We start from the raw sequence: 25,379 nt of genomic DNA, 5'->3' as shown, positions 1-25,379 counted from the left end.
GAGTGAAAGCTGCTGGGGACTGAGGGCCATCTGTTTCTTCGTGCTGTCATGTGCTGGAGGGTTTGGTCTTTTCCTCTTCATGCTGACCAGGCATCTTGAAGAGAACCACTATATATGTTCGTTGCCACCTAAGTGACGTAACAGGGCTTACCATCGAGAAGGTGTGCATGAGTGGATTTTAGAGAGAGTCAGGCCAACCGGACTTCTCCTGAATCTTTTGAAATAGTAAGATATTTTATCCATCAGTGTTTTAGACTGAGTGGCTGAAAACACACAGAATTCCTGTTCCCCTCTAAGCTATAATATATATATATATATAATATGCTGTAAACCACAAAATATATTTTTGAGTAGGAAAGGAGTAGGAAATAAGAAAAACACAGAAATAAGCAGGAGATCAATTGGTTTTTTTTTTAAAATATGGATAAATATTCAACTTATTCATATAATGGACATTGTATTACAAAAAAAAAAAAAAAAATCAAAAAAAGAAAGTTAATTACAGTAATCAATCACAAATGTACTGTCTCCACAAAAGCAACAGATTGATTTTTGCAAATTATTTTAAAACATTGCCTCAATCTGTTTTCCCTGCTGTACTCAATTGAAAAATATTGAAAATTTTAATGGTGCTATCTAAATACAAGCACCTAATAGGTATGTTTAAATGGAAGTTCTCCGAATAATTTAATACCCCCCCACCCCAGGGTATCTTCATACATGGAAATGTTCTCGAAATATACTGAAAGGCAGGGAAGGATATTGTGCACCTGTGTCGAATTTATACTGTTTTCAGTATTCACTGAGTGATTTTCACTCAATTGTATGTTATCTCAGGTTAATTCGGTGCTGGCACAATAAAATGGTTGAAATAGCTTTGAAAATTGCTGGAAGACATTGCATCTGTAGACCATTACACTTGTTACTCCTTCATCTGGACCGAATGGTTTTGAGAATGTCATTGGAAAATCTACTAAAACTAAACATAATACCGTAAAATCTTTGAAAGCTGAGACTAAACCCAAATGTCGTTATTATAATGAAAGTTATGTGTATCCAGAAGTTGGTGAATCAAATTAAGTGATAGATAAATAGATGTAGAGAATATTATTGCTTAAGATAGGTAATATGTTTATTTTTTTTATTATATTTTACAAATTTTATTTATTTTTTCTTAAATTCTAATTTGATTTTTAGCAAAAATTTTACTTATATGTTTGAAAGTAAAGTCAAAATAAGAAGGAATTAATATTTAAAGACATTTATGAATGATTTAAAAGCATTTATTAATATTCAAGAACTTGTAAGAAGTTTTCATTTTTACAAAATTTTAAAATTTCCTGAGTAAACTCACTCTGTGGAGTTCAACCCTGTGAAAAACTGACTATGAGGAGCCAATACATATACTGGGAAAATCAAATTGAGAAGTTGCAAATGCAAAAGTTCTGCAAAAGTTTGTGGATCTGAATTCCAGATAATGTCTCCAATTTCAGCTTTTGTAAGTCAAAATTGGGCAGTGGTCTACAGATGCAATATCTTCCAGCAATTTTTAAAGCTATTTCAATCATTTTATTGTGCCAGCATAGAATTAACCTGGGAGAACATACATTTCAATGAGAATCACTCAGCTTCCGTAACCCGAGTGGTCAGGAGCGAGAGTGCAGTAGCACACGCTCTTTGAGTAGACTGGTGTTCAAGTCCCTGACTGCTAAATATGGTTGATCTGCTAAACTACATTGGACCTGGGTGGCAGATTATGGTCCAGTTTCCTCAACGTGAATTGCTGAGGAGGCTTTCATCTTGCAGTGGGTTGCAATGGCTGCAGTTTATCTTTTTTTTTTTTTTTTTTTTTAATAGTTCATAGAAACAAGCAAATATATTTCAGTCCAGCAACATACTTTAATTTAGGATTTATTTTATTATTGGCAAAGTGATACAAAGAATAAAATTTTATACAGTATAAAAAAAAAAAAAAATTCATTTGCCTATTTCTTCTAGTAATTTGTCGAAACCTTTAGATATGGGCAATAAGATAAGATGAACATCCTGGTAACAGGCTGTTCATCTACGTGAAGAGTGTGGTACACTGTCTGCATGAAACATGTATTGTGTGTCAACAATTTGATTCCAGATGATTGTTCTGTGTTACAAAACTAGAGAGCGTTACCAACTGGAGGAAAGTGCATAGCAGTAAAGCCAGTTTGCTGTTAATAACTGTAAGTGACAGATGCCAATCAACACATGCATGTAAATAGGTTAAACTTAATTCATGACTTTTTCCTAATTGTGTGGTAAATAACTGAGATTTCTATAATTTTTAGTGGAGAAATCAAAAAAATTTTCAAAAACAGTTGTTAGGAGTTTCAGCTTTGTTGATGGAGTAGATGAAGAGCATGAAATGCGGTAATATTCTCAGGGGTTTCATCATTCCCATGCACCTGACTTGGGGCTAAATAAAGTGTAAGATGTATACTTAGCTTTGGGGGCCGAACTCAACAATTGAAAATTATATTATGCAGAAATCTTGAATATTTAATAATGTGCCTTTAGTAATTATTATGTTGATAATTTTTGATATGTAGCTGGGTGGTCAAACAGTAGTGAATGCAGTAGCGAGCTTTTGAGCGAACAGTGATTCAAGCTTGCATGACTGCTAAATACAGTTAACAGTTGTATTTATTGTTGAAATGATTAACTGTAAACTCCTGTGGATAATGGTTGTGCTAGGGTATAAACAGAACATTCTTTTTATGCTATACAGGAACTCCTTGACTTAAGGGTTGCGTTCTGCGGAACGCTGCGTAAGTTGGATTTTATGTAAGTCGTAATTTTCCCCATGCTTGTGCAGCACTCGCTGAATTGATTGAATCAAAAAAGAAATGTTCGACAAACATGTAAATAGAATTATTTATTGTATTTATTCAATTTTTTATCTCATGCGCAGGAGAAATGACAAAAGCGTGCAATTTAAAAAAATTTCAAAATTATAAAATTACAAAAAAGGAGAGGAGACAGGCATAACGTCACTAAGTTTTATGTCACTTACTTCTCGAGTATCGTTGCCAGAATCGACATCTTCAGCTCATAAGTACGCCGCTGCGGAGGTTGAGGGCTGTGGAGATTTAGAAAGCGGTCGGCCGCTCAACCTCACGAAAGAACATATTAATGGATGACTGGACGGTGGTTTTTTACTTTCATCGTCGATTTCTTTGTAGCAAGCAAGGAAGCATATCATTCACCCCTCTGTTAACTTTTAAGAATCATTCACTGTCGGGATCCATCTCCTTAAACCTCGCCATTGGTGATGCAATTTCGTGAAATGCCATTACCATCTCTCTGATGATGAAACGTCTCGGCTCCTCATTTTGGTTCATCTTGAGCTTCAGCATTTTCTTCTTTCACTTTCGCTGCTTACAAGTCAATAAGTTCTTCCTTAGATAATTCCTTCTCTTCTTCCTTTATTAACTCCTCCACGTCTTTGGCATCAACCTCTAACTGAAGTAGCTTTGGAACCATTACAATCTTATCTGTAACCTCTTCATATGATTCAACTCCTTTGAAGCCTTTTACATGTCGTGGTCATATTTTCTTCCATGTGCCATTTAAATGCACGAGGATTTCCAGAATGGTACAAAGCAGTGGTTTTAATCTGTAACTTCCGCTGCATTAGCCCCAAGCAAGAGTGGCACCATCTTTTGACGCCTTGAAACCTGGCATTGTATTTTCCTCTTTGGCAATGTATGTTCTGGTATGGTCTGGCATTTTTTTCCAATACAGAGCAGTTCTCCTCGTTCGTCCGTCGCCCCTACTTTTGGATTACTTACGGCTAATACAGGGCTATTCCAGTATGAGGTTGACCTTTCTATTATCCCATTAGCTTCCATGTCTTTCAGTCTCATCAATGTTAAAAATTTGCTGCATTGAATAGCCGCCTTTGTCAATAAATTTTTCCAACACATCACAAAATTTCTCTGCAGCTGCAGAATCGGCACTGGTGACTTCATCTCATACTTTAACGTTGTGCAAACCAGCATGATGCTTCAACCAATTAAACCACCTGTTGTTTGTCATGAACTTGGGTTGGGGTTCACCATACTTATCCTTAATATCTTCATAAATACTTGTTGCTTTTGCTTTAATGGTCATTAGAGTTAGGGGCACTAAGGGCACTTGCTTCTGAATCTGATTTTACATCCATATTAACAACTGTTCCAACTTCGATATAGCACCTGAACGCTGTTTTGTGATCACTGTTGATCTTAAGTGGATTGATCCTTTGACATGTTCTTTTATAAGCGCACTGTCCTTTAAAATAGTATTCACTCTTGAAGCAGCGAGACATAATTCCCTTACAATAGATGACAAACTTTGTCCTACTTCCTACTTTTTAATCATTTTCATCTTCATTTCTAAATCAATTTTTTTCATTTCCTGCCACTACCACCACTTACACTTTTTGTTGGTCGGGTTCCCTTCATCATTGTAATACGTAAATAGGAATGCAGAGAAGTTTCTGAAAATTTGTTTTTTATATGATTGAAGATTTCAGTGAAGATTTCATTTCACCATAATAGTCTTTTTACACTATTATGGTGAAATGTAATTACATAATTGCAGTTATCGGTATTATCGCAAATGCAATAAGATCGAGTTTACTACCCATTTATAATTTCTTTCACCAGCAGAAAAGTCCAATAAATCGGAAAGTGCAAATTGTTTTTGTTTTCTTGTCATGACCTCCAGAAACGTGCTTTAGAAAAATATCACAAAGGCGTTCAAAATTGATTCTTATAACAAGAAGGTATGATAACGATGAGAGGGTAGTGCAATTTCCATTATAAATGACTTTTTAGAGAGATAAATCGCTTAGTAATAGAGTGAAATTTTCAACTCCCAAGGACTTGGAATGAATTACAAAAAAAAACAACAGTGTTATTTGGTTCACATTACGATATTTTTACGATATTTTCATTTATTCCTACAGGATGCAAAATATGGTTCCATGATTTTTTAAGTTTGCACCAGCCAGCAAAACCTTACGTAAAGTCGAATTTCCTTAAGTCGAGTATTACGTAAGTCGAAGAGTTCCTGTACTATTATTACAGTAGTTCATTTCAAGAAGTTATTGTTTAATGTTAATATTGAGCATTTTATTTTTATAGGAAAATCAAATTTTATGGATGCCATTAGTTTTGTTCTTGGAGAGAAAACATCAAGCTTGAGGGTAAAGAAGTTAAGTGTAAGTTTGCGATTTTCAAAAAATAATGCTAAATAATTTACTAGTTGTATACAGATTGCATTTTTAATGTGATCTCAGTTCTAGATTTTACAGACTTCAAGCTTTCATCAAACTGCAAAATAACTAGCATCATAAGATAATTCTTGATTAGTGACTGTTAGCCTTGAAATCCTAGCACAATGTAGTAAGAAAATGGAGAATCAGGAAGCATTGCACAGTGGTACCTTGGATTGCGAGTAACTTGGTTTACGAGTGTTTTGCAAGACGAGCAAAAATTTTTAATAAATTTTAACTTGATAAACAAGTGCGGTCTTGCAATACGAGTACAGTCAGTCCTCGTATAACATGTGTTTACACTACACGAATTCGATCATATACGATTTATAAATACGCGAACAATAGCTTATATAACACGAACGGAATTCGCTTATGCACGATTCGCCTTTGTGTTTACAAGAAATGGCAGTTGAACGCAGAATCACCCCAACCGAACGCAACACGATAGGAATGAAGAGAAGATTCTGAAAATGTATTTTTTTTTTTATGTTTTTTATATCAGTGAAGAGGAAACACATTTCACCACAATAACGTAAAAACCAACACAATTTCAGCTATCAGTATAATTGCAAATGCAATTAGATCGAGTTTACTACCAGTTTATAACAGATTCCCCTAGCAGGAACATAACTGGAAATTGTTTTTATTGTTTTATGGTAGTAACCCCTAGAAATGTGCTTTAGTAAAATGTGAGATGTTAATAGTGTATCTCTGCCTTTACGGTGTTGTTTATTCAATTGCTACACGCGCGCAGCTTTGTTTATGTGTATCAAGCTTGCCTCCTCATTTTGTAATAGTGCGAGCGATGAATCTGTTTAACGACAATGCAATTGTCATATTTCAGCAAAATCCTCAAGAGGAGGCAAGTGTCATTGGAGAGGTTCCTTGTTAAAGTCGCACAAAAAGAGAGTCAACAGATAGCAGTGATTCTGTTAGTGACAGTGAAAGTTGTCCTACCACAAATCCGATTGCTTTATGTATATTAAATTTAAATATTAAAAATATGAAAAGGTATGTATGTATGTATTTCGTATTAATCATTTTTACAGTATATGAATATTTTTGAGTTTTGCAACAAATCATCTGGGTTTCCATGATTTCTTATGGGAAAATTCGCTTTGATATACGAGTGCTTTGGATTACGAGCACGTTTCCGGAACGAATTATGCTCGCAAAACAAGGTACCACTGTATGTTGTATTCTATTTTGTGTTGTTATCTGACTTGAAAATCCAACATGGAATAAGAAATTCCAACAGGGATTTTCTTATTCATTGGGAATACTATCAGTAGATGTTCAGTAAATACTTGATAAGTTCAGGTAAAATATCATTTAAAACATTAGCATTTGTAGAGGCATACGATGCAAGAAAGCAAGCTTATGCAGCATCAGCCAAAAAAAAACTTCCGTTTCACCCCTCCGTTCGTTCGAAATACTTCTCCAGCTAACCTTAAATTTATTTTGGATATCAACTTCCACAACAAGGGATGGAAGTCTGTTCCACCAACCAACCCACTGGCTAAAGGCAAATTTCTGTGCATCTATCCTACATCTGTCTTTCCTCAATCTGAATTTATGCCCTCTCAGGTGATTATTCTGAACAAGTGGAAGAATCCCATCGGCATTGAGCATACTCAAACCATTTAAGGCTTTATACACCTATATTAGATCACCTTGCTGGTGCCTAGTCTCTAGACACTAATTTGCAAAACTTAAGCCTTTCTTCGTAAGAGCACCCCTTTGTTCCATTCACTAATCTTGTTGCCCTTCTCTGTACTCGTTCCAGTAGCTCTGCATCCTTCTTGAAATGAGGCCTCCAGACCTGTTTGCAGTACTCTAGGTGTGGCCTGACCATTGCCTTATACAAGGGAATAATCACCTCCTTATCCCTGCTAGAAAAATTCCTGTATATCATTGACAAGACACCATGAGCTACTCTTGCAGCCCGTCTGCACTGCTCAGAGAACTTTATATCTGCCTGCACAATTACCCCAAGGTCCTTTTCATTCTCTACCACTGTCAGTGTAGTACCACAGAGTTGATACGTTGCTCTGGGGTTGCTGTTTCCCATATGTAGTACTTTACATTTGTCAATGTTAAACTTCATTTGCCACCTTTCAGCCCATCTGCTCAACCTTTCCAGATGCTGTTGCAGCAGCATAGTGTCAGTAGTGTCCTTAACAACCCTGCCAACCTTTGTATCATTTGCAAACTTGGACATTACGCTTACTATACCATTATCAATATCATTTATAAATACAGAAAACAATAACGGACCCACTGAACCCTGAGGGACTCCACTAATAACATTAGTCCACGATGAGCAGTGTCCATTGATTACCACTCTCTGTCTTCTCCCCCTCAACCACTCCTTTATGCATAGCAGGAATTTGCCTCCAATGTCAAACTGCTAAACTGCTCCAATTTGTGCAGCAGTCTTCCATGTGCAACAGTATCAAAAAGCCTTTCTAAGATCCAAGTATATAATATCAAAGTTATTCACTGCATCCAGTTGTTTTGTGACTGCATCATAGTATCCAATCAAATCGGTCAGGCAAGACTTCCCCTTAACAAAACCATGCTGTGTCCGAGCTATAACTGGTCTTGTCTAGATGATCCTGCAGTGCTTCTTTAACCAGTGCCTCTATTAATTCCGGGAACAGAAGTTAAACTCACAGGTCTATAATTACATGTGTCAGCCTTTGATCCTCCTTTGTGAATTTGGATCACATTTGCACATCTCCATTCCATGGGTACTTCCACTGAGTCCAAGGAAGCTCTCATAATTATGGCTAAGGGTTTGCTTAAGTTTTGCAAATTTCAGTTTCTGGAGACTAGGCACCAGCGAGGTGATCTGATAGAGGTGTATAAAGCTTTGAATGGTTTAAGCATGCTCAATACTGATGGGATTCTTCCTCTAGCTCAGAAAAATCATCTGAGAGGGCATAAATTCAAATTGAGGAAAGACAGATGTAGGATAGACGTGCGGAAATTTGCCTTTAGCCAGTGGGTGGTTGGTTGGTGGAACAGACTCCCATCCCTTGTGGTGGAGGTTGATAGCCTAAATAAGTTTAAGGCTCAGCTGGACAGGTATTTTGAACGAACAGAGGGGTGAAGTGGAAGTGGGTTTTTTTTTTTTTTTTTTGGCTGATGCTGCATAAGCTTGCTTTCTTGCATCAAATGCCTCTACTAATGCTAAATGCTAATGCTAATGCTTACTTCCTTTGCTGCCTCCTTTAATATAACTGGATAGATCCCATTCACCCCAGGTGCCTTTCTTGTGTTTATCTTCAACAATTTCTCCTCCACATTACTCTCAGTTATTACAAGATTCTCTAGTTTACTGCCAGAGTTGAATACACCCCTGGCATTCCCCTCGCTGAATAACTCCTCATGTGTGAATGTTGATGCAAATATTCATTTAATTTGTTAGCTACCTGAGCAGGATCATCAACAGTTGATCCATCAATATCAAGTGGATCAATCTGATTCATCCCCTTCCTTCTAGAGTTTACATAAGTAAAGAACTCTTTGCTGTTTTTCTTTGCCTCCCTTGCCAAAGATTTCTCGTAATCTGCCTTCGCCTGCCTAATCTCCTTTGTAACTTGGTTACAGATCAGCTTGTATCTATCATAGGTGTCTGTGTCACATGTTAATTTGTATCTATCCCATGCATTTTTCTTCTCTGCCATCTGTCTCATTAGTTCATCTGACATCCATTTAGGCCTAAACCTTGAACAATATTTCTTAGTCGGTATGTAAAGCCTAGTAGCTTCCAAGATAAGTTCTTTGAATGCTTCTCATTTTGAATTTGCTGTTGGTAACATCATCAGTTGGTCCCACTGTATAGAATATAAATACTGTCTGAGTCCATCGTAGTCGCCTTTACGAAAGCAATAACCCTTCCCTTTACCCCTAATGGTAGTTACCTCTTTGAGTAAATCCCACTTCAGCACACCGTGATCACTGCCACCTAGTTGTTCATTTACCTGCAGATTCTTAATGCATGAAGAATCACTACTGATAATCAAATCAAGAGTATTACTCCCTCTAGTTGCCTTCCGACCATGCTGATGTAGAAAACAATCATCCAATAAATCAACAAAAGCCTTGCTAGTGTGTGAGTGACCAGCCCCCAAATTCCAATCAGTATCTGGGAAATTAAAATCCCCCATTATAAGACTCTCTGATTTACTGGCCCACTCTATTTTCCTGTACAGTTTCTTATTATACTCATCAGAGTTATTAGGCCTATAACACACTCCTACTCTCAATTTTGATCTCCCAATGCTTATGTCTCGACACTGCACTGTCCAGCGATGTCGACTGGCTTCACTTCTTTGGATTTTATGTATTTCTTAACTAATAGCATAACCCCTCCTCCCTTCCTATCTTGTCTATCCTTTCTGTAGACATTGTACTCCCCAAATTCCAGTTCTGCATTCCTTATATCTGTGTGACACCATGTCTCTGAAATCCCAACAATATCTGCCTTTGATGTTTTGAGCAATACCTCAAATTCATCAAATTTATTTACTAAACTCCTAGCATTGGTGTACACTCACATATACATGCACCTGTTCTTTTTCTTAGCTACCCTAACACAACCCATGTGTTTACTTGTACCTCAATGATTCCCAGCAGTCTCTGAAATATTCTGCATCTTATTTTCCAGGCTGTGGCTCATTCCAATAGAAGCAGTGCAAGAATCACTTTCACCTCTGCCAGTGGCTAGTGTTAATCTATTAGTCCTTGTATCCCCCCCCAATCTAGAAGTTCCCGACCCACCTAACACTGCCTCGATAGAATCAGCAAACATTCTTGCACCCTTTCTATTTAAGTTTATCCCATCCCTGTAGAAGCAGTCTCTCCTGTTAACAAGTACAGACCAGGCTGAAAAAATTCTACCCCTTGTGCCTTGCACAATCTTTTTAGGGCCGAATTGATCGACAGTGCTCTCATCATATACTCCCTCCTATTGTGTCTGGGCAGAATTGCAGACACTTTCAAATTCAACCCTAATTCACGGCTTTTTTTCAACAGTGACCTGTACTTGTTAAGTTATTCCTCCGGTCTCCTACTCTTAATATCATTAGTTCCAACGTGTACAACTATATCACCTTTTGTGCCCTTAAAAGATGATATCCGCTTAAAAGATGATAAAGGTTGATGACGTTGATACAACGTCATCAACCTTTGCCCCTGGCAGACATACCCTAGTCCTGTTCCACCTATCCTTTTTACAAAGCATGTTTCCCGTTTCCCTGACAATAGAGTCACCAACAACTACTAGTTCCTTTGGGACCAGCGCATTCTGCCTTGGGGCTGCCGCTGTGTTGCGTGATGACCAAGTGCAAGCTCTGGCATTGGTGTGGGCAGCTGAGAGCTTGATGGGCCCCTCACTTTTAATCCTTCGAGGGCATCCACCCTGTTCTTCAAGCTCTCATATAGGCCCATAACAATGCTGAGTTTTCGCCTGATTTCCTTACACTCCTTGCATCGTGCACACACAAAGACATCCCCCATGGCAGTATCATGTCCCGTACCCGATTGCTCCACAAACATCAAGCAAGTAGTGCATTTTAAAAGGCTGTAATTCAGAGGGCAACTGCCCCCCCTCCCCCCCTCAGTTCTCCCCTGAGCCACAGCACTCCCATTAGCTTGAGCCTTTTGCTTTGCTGCTCTGGTCTGAGTCATGATTTCGATTTAATATCAATAAAATTTCAATTACAGTACAAGATTAAAACCCTAAACTTGTATCCCAACACAGTTATAACGCTATATTTATGTTTCAGTATTGAGTGTTATCTACGAAATCCCTTTATATAACTTCCGTATCAAGTTAAGTGTTAATTATTTATTTTTACTAATTATTTATGTTACGTAACCTAAGTCGCTATATGTATAGTTAAAAGTACAATTTAATTGCCAGTGAAGTTCAACAAGATCAATAGATTTTACTGATTAATTGACAATATTATGTACTATACTATACTTTATTAAGCTTGTGCTATCTAGTTTGAGATATTTTGTATTGCGTAACAATGGTGGCAATTTACGAACGGTAAACACGTGGATTTGATACCCTTACCGATACTAAGTAATATCTACAAAATCTCTATCTAAGTTACTTTAAACTAAGTATCGTAAATAGGAATATAAAGCTACTCTAGAAAATAAGTTAATATGCCAATTTAAGCTAATAAAACAGAAAATAAATCAGAAAAAACTTCTCTGTTCCAGGAGCGGCAAAAAGCTATGTCCGCACAGGCTACTCTCGTTCTCAAAACTGACTTGACAGCCTCAACAATCCCTTTGAAAGTCGTACACAAACAATACACCTTAAAGGTCGCAATTACACCCTGGTCCATCTGTTGCAAAAGTGAAGTTGTGTTAGGAGGCAAATACACAACCTCAACTTCCAAATGGTCTTTGTGGATTTCTTGGAGGTTGGCTGGGTGTCCTGGGACAGCACCAACATGACTTTGGGAGGCAAGTCATTTGCTGCACAAAACTGAGCAACCTCTGGACAAAAGTACAAGGTGTACCATTTGCTAAAAATTGTCTGAGGCACCCACGCCTTTTTGTTAGAGCGGCAAAACACGGGAAGTCGTCTCTTCCATGCATTTTATTACACAACGTGTCTTTGAATGGTACACCAACATCAGTTTGAGTTTAAATGTTCCTGATGCATTTGCCACCCAGAAGCAATGTCAACTGATCTTTTGCAACCTTGAAACTAGGGGAAGACCTCTCCTCACAGGCAATGTATGTCCTACTTGGAAATTTTTTCCAATAAAACCCTGTTTCGTCCACATTAAAAACTAAATCAGGGTGGTAGTTGCCTTCGTCTATTAAGTGTTTAAATTTGGAAGGATACTCTTCCTCCACTGCAACTTCAGCACTAGCAGCCTCACCAGTCACATTCACATTGTGAATTTTAGAACGGTTTTTAAACCGATGGAACTACACTTTGCTGGCCGTAAACTTTTCAGTGCTACCAGACTCCTCACATATTTCGTCAAATAATGACATCGCCTTGTCCAGAATTACTGCCTTTGTAACAGGAACGTTATTTTGGTTCATATCGTCAACCCACAACACTATCAATTTCTCCATTTTTTTACATTGTCATACTGCGAATAAGTTGTTCTGGAGAATGACACACACAGTGAGACAATGGAGAAAATGGAGAAATTATTTTTTTCTCCATTTTTTCTATTGTCTCACTGTATTTTATCAACATTATTCATAATCGTTGGTACAGTAGAAGGTGCTAAACTCAACGCATTACACACATCTGACTGACACTCACTAGACTCCACGATGAATCACATCCATTTTCTCTTTAATTGTTAGTGTTTTACGCCCTTTTTGCCCCCCCCCCCCCCAGCACAGACATTGCTCTACATGAGCTTAGAGCTCATGGTTACACAAAAATTATTATTATTATTAATGTAACCCGTTAACAATTGAGGGAGAATTCACAGCGAAACCAACTTGGCACACTGAACATAAACAACTCTTGGTGTCGCTGTCAGTCCACCCACAATTCACCACGTAGTGCATGTTTGGACTCACAAGCGTTGCTGCAATGCGTCACTGAGTTGTGCTTTTTTTTGTTATTTTCAATTTTTTTAGATAATATTTTGAAACGGTCGTTAATGTGAAAAGTCGTAAAATGGACCATATAAAATGGGACCTACCTGTACAAGAGGAAAAGAGTGGGGGAAAGAACTGAACCCTGGGGCACATCAGCACTAGTGGAGAAGTTAGAAGACAGAGATCCAAGACAGTTGTGAAATTCCAAAAATTTCATAATTGGTAGCAGAGTTTTTCTCTAGCTCTCTTAAAGAAATGTAGTCTGTTTTGGTGTGAGCATTAAGCCTGTATGCGTCAAATCCTTTCTCATTTCTTGTATCTGAGGGAACTTATAAATTTTCTTTTGTTTTACCATCTTTCTGATTATTCAAAATGTGCACATTGCATAACAATTTCACACTTACAAAATGTAGTACAGTCTCTATAATACTTCTTTGAAAACGACATTTTTTATGTTCTTGTGCACTTCTGGTAACCTTATTGTAACATGCTGGAATGATCTGACCCGAGACGTTGCTACATACAATTGGCTGTGACTAATACAGGGTTAGTAAGCAAAATTCCGACTTTATCAAATGTTTGCCCTTGACTTATTTATAGTCATCGCAAAAGCCAGCTGAATAGGGAACTGCTGTCTCTTAAATGAGAATGGCAGAGTTGAATAGGATGGAGTCAAATCTACACACGGTAAGAGTACCTGTTTTCCTTTAGCTTCTCCTGTTATTATTTCTAGATCCAAACAACTCTGATGCATAACTTTGACTATAAGTCTCGTACCATTGATTAATCCTTGTGAAATTGCCATATTTCACAGTTAAATTAAAATGATCCTCGATTTTTTTTTTTTTTTTTACACTTAAAATGTAAGGCTTGACAACGAATATACCTTTTGCTAAGTAAGCCAGCCAATACTGTGACATTAAATCTTTTTGATCCTTAAATGCACATTTCAGACTGATCCTGGATGCATTTGCAGGAGCACGGAAACAGGTTCCTTCTTTGCCGCAAGGTGCGTTCAACACAACCAATCAGAATAGCATGGCAGCATAGTGGGGCTAAGGTAGGCAGTGCTAGTAGACTAAACAGGCTCATTCCGTATAATAAAACTATTCAGAATTTTTATATTTTCCCATTTTTCTGCACGCCTTAGAAAGAAAGATCTTCAATTTCAGACCACTTTCAGCCTAATTGGTTAGGCCTATTGTTCACAATCACCGTCTCAAGAAAATGGCTTCTGTATTAATATATAAATTCTTACTTATAACAGTAATGATATAATAGTTTTTTTTTTTCACAACTCAAAAAAAAAAAAAAAAAAAAACATTTTATGACTAGTTAATTGAACTTTTCTCTTAGTGACTGTAAACAACTTATGGTATTTGTGAAAAGTAGGTCGGCCTGCTCAATCGCTCTCTCTCTTGTTTTTTTGCATTTGGTAGGATTTAAATTGCCTAGTAAATGCAGTGGTCTTAATGCTTATAGAACAAACTTTGCCTTTTTCATATAGTGTACCTTTGTATTATTCAACTTTTAAATAAACATTAGCTTCAAAAAGTTGACTGATTTGTGAGGGATTTTTTACCACAGACCACGTGCTGTCTGATGAGAGACCAGTAAGTCTTGATATAGTCTGTCCTTGTAGTGTTTTTTACTTATTATTTTTATTTATTTTTTTGACAGAATCTCAGTTATTGGTTGCTTGAATGACCACTGATCTCATTTGTCCTAATTATTCATTTTATGATTGTGGCCACTTCAAAAATACTTGTGGATATGTCTACCCTCACATTCTTTGATCTCTTCTTCCTATTCAGTCAAATTCATCTGTTGTCATCATTTTCTGAGCTCTGAAGTTCATTTACCTGTGAGGATTGCTTTCTTTGAAACTCCACTTTATTCAGCATAACTTTTCTAATAGTGAATTTTTGTTGGTGATTGTGATTTTAATATTTAAAACTCCAGATTTTTTTTTTTTTTTACTACTCCAAAATAGCCTGAGCCTTACAGAGGAGGAAAATAACAATAATAATACAGATACATTTATAATCAATAAATAAACAGAATATAATACAACATATACAGCAGAATATAATATATTATAAGAAGAGACTTGCATTTAGACAAAGACAATGATGATGAAAGAGATAAGTGTATTTCTACACAGCAAAACCTAAAATTTACTAAACAGTAAAATTCAAAGACAAAACCTTTGTCTTTTAATTTTGTTTGATCTTAATTTATAATTAACCATGAATACTTCGCATTATTTTGTTGTTATTATTATTATTTTTTTTGTTAATATGTTGGATTATTTATTATTATTTTTTATATTTATTTATTTATTTTATTTTTTTATTATTATTATTATTTTTTTATTCAAGAAGGAAATCCACATTAGATATCTACCTTTTGATTTTAAAGACATATCTTTAGACCAGGATATGAGTTATGGTTTACTTTTTTTAGTTTTTGGTTATAGAACCTTGTTATTTCTCTTTTGATTTTCTTCAGCTAGAATATCAATGTTAGATTCATTGAGCAATCTTGCAGTTCTGTTGAAATAGTTGAATTTTACATTATCACTTTGAATGGCTCTAATGCCAGCAGATTGTCTTCTAAAAGCTCTTGGAGGGCAGAGCTAAAATTAATCAGGTAGAGCAGCTCAGGGGCATCCAGCTTTCCAGTCACGAGATGCATCAGGAATTTGCAGTCAGCCACAGTCCTTCTTTGAAAGAGTGGTACCATCCTGAAGTGAGTGCACCATTCATAATAAGACTTTGCATCTATTTCCAACCTAGACTTGTATACCAGAAAATCAAATTATCGATTTCTGAATACGTTCCAGTTGTTTGATGAGTATTTTAGTGTGAGGATTCCAAATCTTTGATGCATATTTTCTAGTTGTAGTTGTAGATTTTCTAGTTGTATAGACTTAGCTGGTAGACTGGTAGAGAGGCTAAGGCTTCTGTTATTATTAACGAACACCTTACACATGTTGTTCATTTACCTGTGACATTTCAGAACAGCAAGTAATTGTCAGTATTAGCTATGGGAGTATTCAATTTTCACAATTTGTGAACATAGTAGTGTAGAGGATGATTTAATTTTAAGATAAGGGCCAGGCTGCATTGCAGGTACTTGTGGTATATAATTAATTTCTGATTTTAATTTAATGACTTCTTGAATTAACACTGCCAATTTTTAAATATGAATTATAGATAATTACAGTAAATTTTATTTCTTGTGTTTTATCACTGTAATGTTTATTATTTACCAATACTTGATGGCTTGTGGCAAGGTGAAATTAACATTGCAGTGTGAACTATTGATGTTCATAATTTTGGCTCAGATTTCCTGGTCATTGCACATAGAAACCCATTTAATTTGCTCACATTTGCAGTTACATTTATTGATTCACCCATACTTTTGACTTTAAGTGTGGAATACATTTCTTCATTGTTTAATTTTTTTTTTATTGTTTTCTATATTTATTTATGATATTAATGAATGCATATCAGACTTAATTGAAAATTAATTTCTAGTTTGTTGATGCAGAGGGTGGCAGGATGGTTAATAATAGTAATTGGGGTATACTACTGCAACAAGAAAAATTAGGCAGATGAGCCAAAAGGTGGCAATTGAAGTTTAACATTGACATGTGCATGCGGGTAGTAGTATCTTGCAGTTGTATAGAATAACATACCAACTGTATGGTATCACACTCAAGGTAGAAGAGAATGAAAAGACTTTGGGATAATTGTTTGGTAAGTTGTAAAGTTCTCTGAGCAGTGCAGATAGGCTGCTAGTACAGCTCCTGTGGTTTTTTCAGTGATGTACAGTTAAATCTTGTTAATACAAACTCGGTTTATACAAAGTACTCATTTGTATGATGATGCACATATCATTCCCCTGGGAAAGGATAGGATTTTCTATGTAAATATATTTGTTTATTACAAAATCTGGTTAATATGTATTACAAAGATTGTTTTCATCCCATGAGAAATAAATATTGTTGTTTTGTACATTGAATACAAATCTTGGAAAACAAATCTGATTATTGAATACATTGAATTGAATACAAATCTGATTATTGCCCCTATTATTGCCTCTGGCCACCCGGTTTCCCTGCTTCCTGAAGTATGGCACTGAATTGTTAGAATTTACTTTTGTGTAAACAAAACCAGTTTATGGTAGTTACAACATAAGTGCACTTTGAAAAACATTATTGCAAATAGATATAAGAATGAGCTACTAGATTAACAAAAGAATAAAAACAGTTTTTTTAAGTTGTTTACATACACTCCCATGCTCTCCACGGGATTAAGGTCAGTTGCAATTGTTAAGCCAGTTCAAAGAGTCTTTTGCTACAGTATAATCTATTTTTTGTGCCATTTTACCTTGATTAACTTATGTCTAAATTAATTTAAAGTTTGTTTATATTAAATCTCATCTAGCAGTGTGTTTTGGTGACAAAATGTAAATGGACAGAATTAAGCTTAGAAATTAAACTGAAAATTATACAAGAGGCTGATATGATGGAATGAGTCAAAACGGAGATTGCAAAGGAATACAACATCCCTTCACCTACTTTATCTACAATACTGAAAAACCGAAAAAAAAAACTTGACGTGTATTAATGTGACATTGAAGCAGCGATATAAAACAGGAAACGAATTCGTGATGCAAAATACGAGGAACTTGAAACAAAACTTTTCGAGTGGTACCAACAAATGTTTGCGTCTAATTTGTCAATATCAGGTCCGATTTTGCAAGAAAAGGCAAATTATCTAGCTGAGCAACATGGAATTAGCAACTTCAAATGCATCAGTGGCTGGCTCCAAAGATTTAAAGACAGGAATAATTTGTTTTGCAAAATGTTTGCGATCAGTCTGGATAAGTTGACGAAAAAAAAAAAGGCTACAGACTGGTTGTATTCTGTACAGTCCATTCTTGAAAAATACAAGGCAAAAGATATTTTTAATCTTGACAAGACAGGTTTATTTTATAATTTGCTGCCAAACAAAAACATTTGCTGTTTGAGGAGAGACATGTCATGGAGGAAGTTAAGTAAACAAAGACTCACTGTTCTGTTATGCTGCAATTCAGATGGCAGTACAAAACTACACCCACTTGTCATTGGTAAGTTTTCCAAGCCAAGATGTTACAAGGACTAATAGATTAACAGTAGCCACTGGCAGAGGTGAAAGTGATTCTTGCACTGCTTCTATTGGAATGAGCCGCAGCCTGGAAAATAAGATGCAGGATATTTCAGAGACTGCTGGGAATCATTGGGGTACAAGTAAACACATGGGTTGTGTTAGGGTAGCTAAGAAAAAGAACAGGTGCATGTATACTTGTGTGTACACCAATGCTAGGAGTTTAGTAAATAAATTTGATGAATTTGAGGTATTGCTCAAAACATCAAAGGCAGATATTGTGGGGATTTCAGAGACGTGGTGTCACACAGATATAAGAAATGCAGAACTGGAATTTGGGGAGTACAATGTCTACAGAAAGGATAGACAGGATAGGAAGGGAGGAGGGGTTATGCTATTAGTTAAAAAACACATAAAATCCAAGGAAGTGAAGCCAGTCGACATCGCTGGACAGTGCAGTGTCGAGTCAGTTTGGTGTGACATAAGCATTGGGAGATCAAAATTGAGAGTAGGAGTGTGCTATAGGCCTAATGACTCTGATGAGTATAATAAGAAACTGTTCGGAGAAATAGAGTGGGCCAGTAAATCAGAGAGTCTTATAATGGGGGATTTTAATTTCCCAGATATTGACTGGAATTTGGGGGCTGGTCACTCACACAGTAGCAAGGCTTTTGTGGATTTATTGGATGATTGTTTTCTACATCAGCATGTTCGGGAGGCAACTAGAGGGAGTAATACTCTTGATTTGATTATCAGTAGTGATTCTTCATGCATTAAGAATCTGCAGATAAATGAACCACTTGGTGGCAGTGATCACAGTGTGCTGAAGTGGGAGTTACTCAAAGAGGTAACTACCATTAGGGGTAAAGGGAAGGGGTATTGCTTTCGTAAAGGCGACCACAATGGACTGAGACAGTATTTAAATTCTATACAGTGGGATCAACTGATGATATTGCCAACAGCAAATTCAAAATGGGAAGCATTCAAAGAACTTATCGTGGAAGCTACTAGGCTTTACATACCAACTAAGAAATATTGTTCAAGGTTTAGGCCTAAATGGTTGTCAGATGAACTAATGAGGCATATGGCAGAGAAGAAAAATGCATGGGATACATACAAATTAACACGTGACACGGACGCCTATGATAGATACAAGTTGATCTGTAACCAAGTTACAAAGGAGGTTAGGCAGGCGAAGGCAGATTACGAGAGATCCTTGGCAAGGGATGCGAAGAAAAACAGCAAAGAGTTCTTTACTTATGTAAACTCTAGAAGGAAGGGGATGAATCAGATTGGTCCACTTGAGATCGATGGGTCAACTGTTGATGACCCTGCTCGGGTAGCTAACAAACTAAATGAATATTTTGCATCGACATTCACACATGAGGAGTTATTCAGCGAGGGGAATGCCAGAGGTGTATTCAACTCTAGCAGTAAGCTAGAGAATCTTGTAATAACTGAGAGCAAAGTGGAGGAGAAATTGTTGAAGATAAACACAAGAAAGGCACCTGGGGTGGATGGGATCTATCCAGTTATATTAAAGGAGGCAGCAAAGGAGGTAAGCAAACCCTTAGCCATAATTATGAGAGCTTCCTTGGACTCAGGGGAGGTACCCATTGACTGGAGATGTGCAAATGTGACCCCAATTCACAAAGGGGGATCAAAGGCTGACACAAGTAATTATAGACCTGTGAGTTTAACTTCTGTTCCCGGAAAATTGATGGAGGCACTGGTGAAAGAAGCACTGCAGGATCATCTAGACAAGACCAGTTATAGCTAGGACACAGCATGGTTTTGTTAAGGGGAAGTCTTGCCTGACCAATTTGATTGGATACTATGATGCAGTCACAAAAGAACTGGATGCAGGGAATAACTTTGATATTATATACTTGGATCTTAGAAAGGCTTTTGATACTGTTGCACATGGAAGACTGCTGCACAAATTGGAGCAGTGTGGCATTGGAGGCAAGTTGCTGCTATGGATAAAGGGGTGGTTGAGGGGGAGAAGACAGAGAGTGGTAATCAATGGACACTGCTCATCGTGGACTAATGTTATTAGTGGAGTCCCTCAGGGTTCAGTATTGGGGCCTTTATTGTTTTCTGTATTTATAAATGATATTGATGATGATATATCAGGCTTAATGTCCAAGTTTGCAGACGATACGAAGGTTGGCAGGGTTGTCAAGGACACTACTGACACTATGCTGCTGCAACAGGATTTGGAAAGGTTGAGCAGATGGGCTTCGAGGTGGCAAATGAAGTTTAACATTGACAAATGTAAAGTACTACATATGGGAAACAGCAACCCCAGAGCAACGTATCAACTCTGTGGTACTACACTGACAGTGGTAGAGAATGAAAGGGACCTGGGGGTGGTGGTGCAGGCAGATATGAAGTTCTCTGAGCAGTGCAGACGAGCTGCAAGAGTAGCTCATGGTGTATTGTCAATGATATATAGGAATTTTTCTAGCAGGGATAAGGAGGTGATTATTCCCTTGTATAAGGCAATGGTCAGGCCACACCTAGAGTACTGTATACAGGCCTGGAGGCCTCATTTCAGGAAGGATGTAGAGCTGCTGGAACGAGTACAGAGAAGGGCAACTAGATTGGTGAATGGGACAAAGGGGTTCTCTTACGAAGAAAGGCTTAAGTTTTGCAAATTACAGTGTCTGGAAACTAGGCACCAGCGGGGTGATCTGATAGAGGTATACAAAGCCTTGAATGGTTTGAGCATGCTCAATGCTGATGGGATTCTTCCTCTAGCTCAGAAAAATCACCTGAGAGGGCATAAATTCAAATTGAGGAAAGACAGATGTAGGATAGATGTGCGGAAATTTGCCTTTAGCCAGCGGGTGGTTGGTGGGTGGAACAGACTTCCATCCCTTGTCGTGGAAGTTGATAGCCTAAATAAGTTTAAGGCTCAGCTGGACAGGTATTTCGAACGAACAGAGGGGTGAAGTGGAAGTGGTTATTTTTATTTATTTATGTTACTTTTTTTTTTTTTTTTTTTTTTGGCTGATGCTGCATAAGCTTGCTTTCTTGCATCAAATGCCTCTACTAATGCTAATGCTAATGCTAAAGAAGTGAACCAACTTCTCTCTGATTATGAGGCCAATAAAAGTGCTTGGCTTACAGTCAAAATTTTTTGGTCTTGGTTATCAAAAGTGGACAGAAGAATGGCTTCAGAAAAAAAGTGCAGCCCATTCTGCTGAGTCACTTAAGTTAGCAAATATACAGCTTTTTTTTACCCCCCCCCCTCAATACCATCAATTTTATGCAGCCACTGGATCAAGCCATATAACTTCAAGAGAGCATATAGTGCCACGTGATAAGATACTTGATCTGCAACATAGAAGGAGGGAACAATTTGCAGCCATATTGGAATGTCTTGGATGCTATCCGTAATCTTGTTATTGCTTGGGACAGTATTGCTTCTAGTGTAATAATCAACTGCTTCAGAAAGAGTGGGTTTGTAGAGAATATCACTGAAAAACATGGTCCAGAAGGTGAATGTGATAGCAACATTGAGGAATGGGGAAATTTGAAGAAGCATATGGATTTTGTTGATGAATTTGAAGAGTTTGTGAAGGTGGATGATCAAGTTGCTACCACTGCAGCGCCAACACCAGAAGAGCTGCTGAGCACCAAACAAAGCGATGATGTTTTTGTTACCAGTGACAGGAAAGTGAAGAAGCACATATGCTGCCATCTAAAAAAGATGCCCAAAATGTGCATTGAGCTTAATAGAGAATGTGTTGTCCTGCAATAACATTGATAAAGAAAAACAACTATTGCATTTGATAATGTCTGTGCTGTAGTTAAAAATGCATATAGGACAAAAACTGTGCAAACAACATTGGATTCTTTTTTTAAATTAGATTAATTTATTAAAAAAGTTAATGGTTTGTATGTCTCCTTTTATATTAAGATTGTAATTCTTTTTACTGTGGTACTAAAATAATGTATATATAAAAATAATATATATATTTTCATTTCTGTTAATTGCTATGGGATATGCTGAACTCTAACACCTAACAGATAAACAGCTCCTTACCAAAGTGGGATTCCTCTCCCTCATTAAAACAGCTCCTTACCACAGTGGGATTCTTCTACCTCAGGAAAACAGCTTCTTTGATGAAGGTGGCTCAATGCAGCAAATTTTTAACACTGACAAGACTGCTCTGTATTGGAAAAAAATGCTGGATTGAACATACATTGCCAAAGAGGAAAATACAATGCCAGGTTTCAAGGCATCAAATAAAATAAAATCTTTAGAAAATGTGTTATTCCTATTACTGTATTGTTAGACAAGGCTTTTGTTTTTATTATTTTTTATTTTTATTCTTTTATTTTATTAATTTAAATTAATTTATTTTTTCGTTTATTTTTGATATTACTATTTATTATTATTCTTAGATATACAATAGTATGTACCTACCAAAAAAACCCAAAACAAAACAGTAAAATTTTGACACTTTTGGGATCCTCGTTATTACAAAACGTGAAAATTTAGGTCCCTTGAACTTTGTATTAACGAGATTTGACTGTATAAGAATTTTGCCAGCAGGGATAAAGAGGTAATTTTTCTGCTGTATAAGGCAGGGGGTTGGACTATGTCTTGAGTACTGCATTTAAGTCTCCAGACTTATTTTAGGAAGGATATGCATCTTTTGGAACTGGTGCAGAAAAGAGCGTATTCTTACCAAGAATACCCTTTAGTTCTGCACAGTACAGTATCTGGAAACTATTTAATTTTGTTTCATATTGTAAGTGTTGCTCTCTATGATTTTAAAATTGGTCAAATTTTAAACAAAATGAGATTTTGTTTAAAATTTGAAGTGCCTTTCTAAAATACAACTTTGGGGTGGGGGGGCTCTTGTTGCGGCTACTTTCTGCAAAATAGTACAATAGTAATGTAATACAAAAAAATAATAATTTTTCAGAACTAGTTAACAGAATTTTTAATTTGTAGGAATTAATCCATGGAGCCCCTATAGGTGCTCCAGTGGCATCACGTGCAAGTGTTACGGCCGTGTATGGAGAACAAGATGGATCAGAGATACATTTTACAAGAGTTGTAGCAGGATCATCATCAGAGTATAGAATTGATAACAAGGTAAAAATTTATCACATCTGTTTTCTTTATTCAATTGAAAAAGTAGTAGCTTTGTTTCAATTTAATGAATGTTCTGATAGCTGAAGAAAAAAATGTTTTTTCTAGGCAGAAGTATTTATTTAAATGATTATTTAAAAAAAATGAAAAATAAATAATTATAGCTTGTTTAAGAGAAGAAAAGCTCTGAAAAATGGAACTACACAAAGTCACTTCTTTTAAATGGGGTAGTCAGGTGCTATGGAGTATAAAATGCAACTTTACAACTTTATTTTTTCTATTTTCATTTCTGTGTGTGTTTGAGGGGTGGTGGCTGGCAAGCATCACCTATGCAATTGCCCAATCATGTCACACCTCTTCCACTTCCTATTGATAAAGTGTTTTAACTGTTTATGTTATGAATGGACTATATCAGGGGTGGTCAACTTAATTTGTGATGCAATCTACTTTTTTCCTTCAAAATCTGTCGCGATCTACCATCTCAAAAATTTCATTGCACAAGGTTAAAAAAGTTAATCAACATATATTGAAAAATGTTTTTCTAAATTTTAAAATTCAGTACAATTCAGAATTCTTATTTTAAATTCATACATATTTAAAATTTTAATTTATGCGAAGTTTGTGTATTCTTGTCATCTGCCAAGCTTCCAAAATCGGGGATATACTGTGATAAGGCCAACCGTAAAGAATCTTCTGTATGCAAGTCCGTAAGAGCACAGCGATTCTTCGTCTTTGTTTCAAATACAAAAAAAGGCAGATTCATATAGATATGTGGAACCAAAACAGGAATTTAAAAGTTCACTGCATTTTTTTTACATTTGGGAACTTTTCTCGGCAAACATATTTCCAAAAGTCTTCTTCTGCTGATCTGGGCCCCTCGACGTGGGCACCTGTACGTGATGAGGGGGACCTCCCAGTAACGCTGCTGGACTCCCAGACGAGCATCACTGGGATCCAACGCCCACAGCCCAGGTTCCAGGCTTACATCAATGGAATCCGGCGTGTTTGCCGTGCACTGCGACCCGTGGAAATTCGGAAAGGGGGATCCTGGTGGTTGAGGGGACCCAGCTTCAATACACCACTTTGGCCCCTGCTTCAACAAGACGGGTGGTCCTGGAAGGCCCGGCTAGGATCAATCAGCTAGTAGGCTCGCCTGCAAGGGTCAACCGTGTCAATGCCACGCCCCTACCCTCATGGTCCGAGGGACAGGATTCAGGCTGGCGGCGGTGCGGGTATAGTGTCTGGGTAGCCCTGGCGTTCCGCTCCCGAGTGCATTTATTGTATGCCGGGTAGTGGGCGTCCCTTTGGACTCCGTGGTGGGTGGGGAGCCCGGGCACTGAACCATATAAAAACTCTATGAATCCTGATAAACTAAATTCTTCAAGGGCCCCAACCCAGTCCCTATCTGAAACTTTAGAAAAAGATACTGATAGCATTATTGCTACAAAGAAGCAGCGAACAGAAATATCATCAGGGCCTGTTCCAAAATTTTTAATTATTCATTCCACCACTGAAAAACCGATTGGCAAAATGTTGCCCTTCTTTATACAGAAAGGGTTAGATGGGTTAGCAGGGTCACCCAAATCAGTTAAGAGGCTCCGTTCTGGAGACCTCTTAATTGAAACCAAAACTGACAGGCAGTCTGAGCAGCTACTCCGTGCAACATCAATCGGAGGAGTACCCATAACAGTGACACCACATATAACACTCAATTCATCGAGAGGTGTCATTTCGGAATGGGACCTTCTCGACGTACCTGAGGAGGAAATCTGCTTAGAATTGAAACCACAGGGAGTTACTGCCGTTAAGAGAATAAATGCGTGTAGGGATGCGAAGCTTGTTAAAACCAGGAGCATTATCCTGACTTTTAACTTGCCCAAACCTCCTGATGAGATTAAAGCTGGCTACATCAACTGCTTAGTGCGTCCATATATTCCGAACCCCTTACGGTGTTTTAAATGCCAGAAGTATGGACATTCTCAAATGGCCTGCCATGGTGTCCTTGCATGCGCTCGATGTGGTGCAAAGGACCACGAAACAACAGCATGTTCAGCTGCAAAACCCACCTGCATTAACTGTGAGGGAGAACATCCAGCCTATTCACGAGCATGCCAGAGGTGGAAAGAAGAAAAAGAAATTCAACGGCTGAAGGCAGAGCTAAACATATCGTACCAGGAGGCAAGGAAAGCGGTGAAACCTCTCAACATCAACA

At 37.3% G+C, this 25,379-nt stretch overlaps 1 protein-coding gene across 1 annotated transcript in view; it reads left to right on the top strand.

The window, feature by feature from the left end:
* The window catches only part of SMC1 (structural maintenance of chromosomes 1), a 635,181-nt gene that overhangs the window by 34,102 nt on the left and 575,700 nt on the right, over window positions 1-25,379 (top strand). Inside the window, exons 2-3 of the mRNA XM_090388169.1 lie at window positions 5,163-5,239; window positions 23,027-23,170. Coding sequence (XP_090244295.1) covers window positions 5,163-5,239; window positions 23,027-23,170 — 221 coding nt within the window. The remainder of the gene's footprint in view (window positions 1-5,162; window positions 5,240-23,026; window positions 23,171-25,379) is intronic.

The sequence above is a fragment of the Mastigoproctus giganteus genome, chromosome 13 (assembly GCF_048544385.1).
Source record: "Mastigoproctus giganteus isolate SK-2022 chromosome 13, ASM4854438v1, whole genome shotgun sequence".
NCBI lineage: Eukaryota > Metazoa > Arthropoda > Arachnida > Uropygi > Thelyphonidae > Mastigoproctus > Mastigoproctus giganteus.
This window is presented reverse-complemented; position numbering and strand designations above follow the sequence as displayed.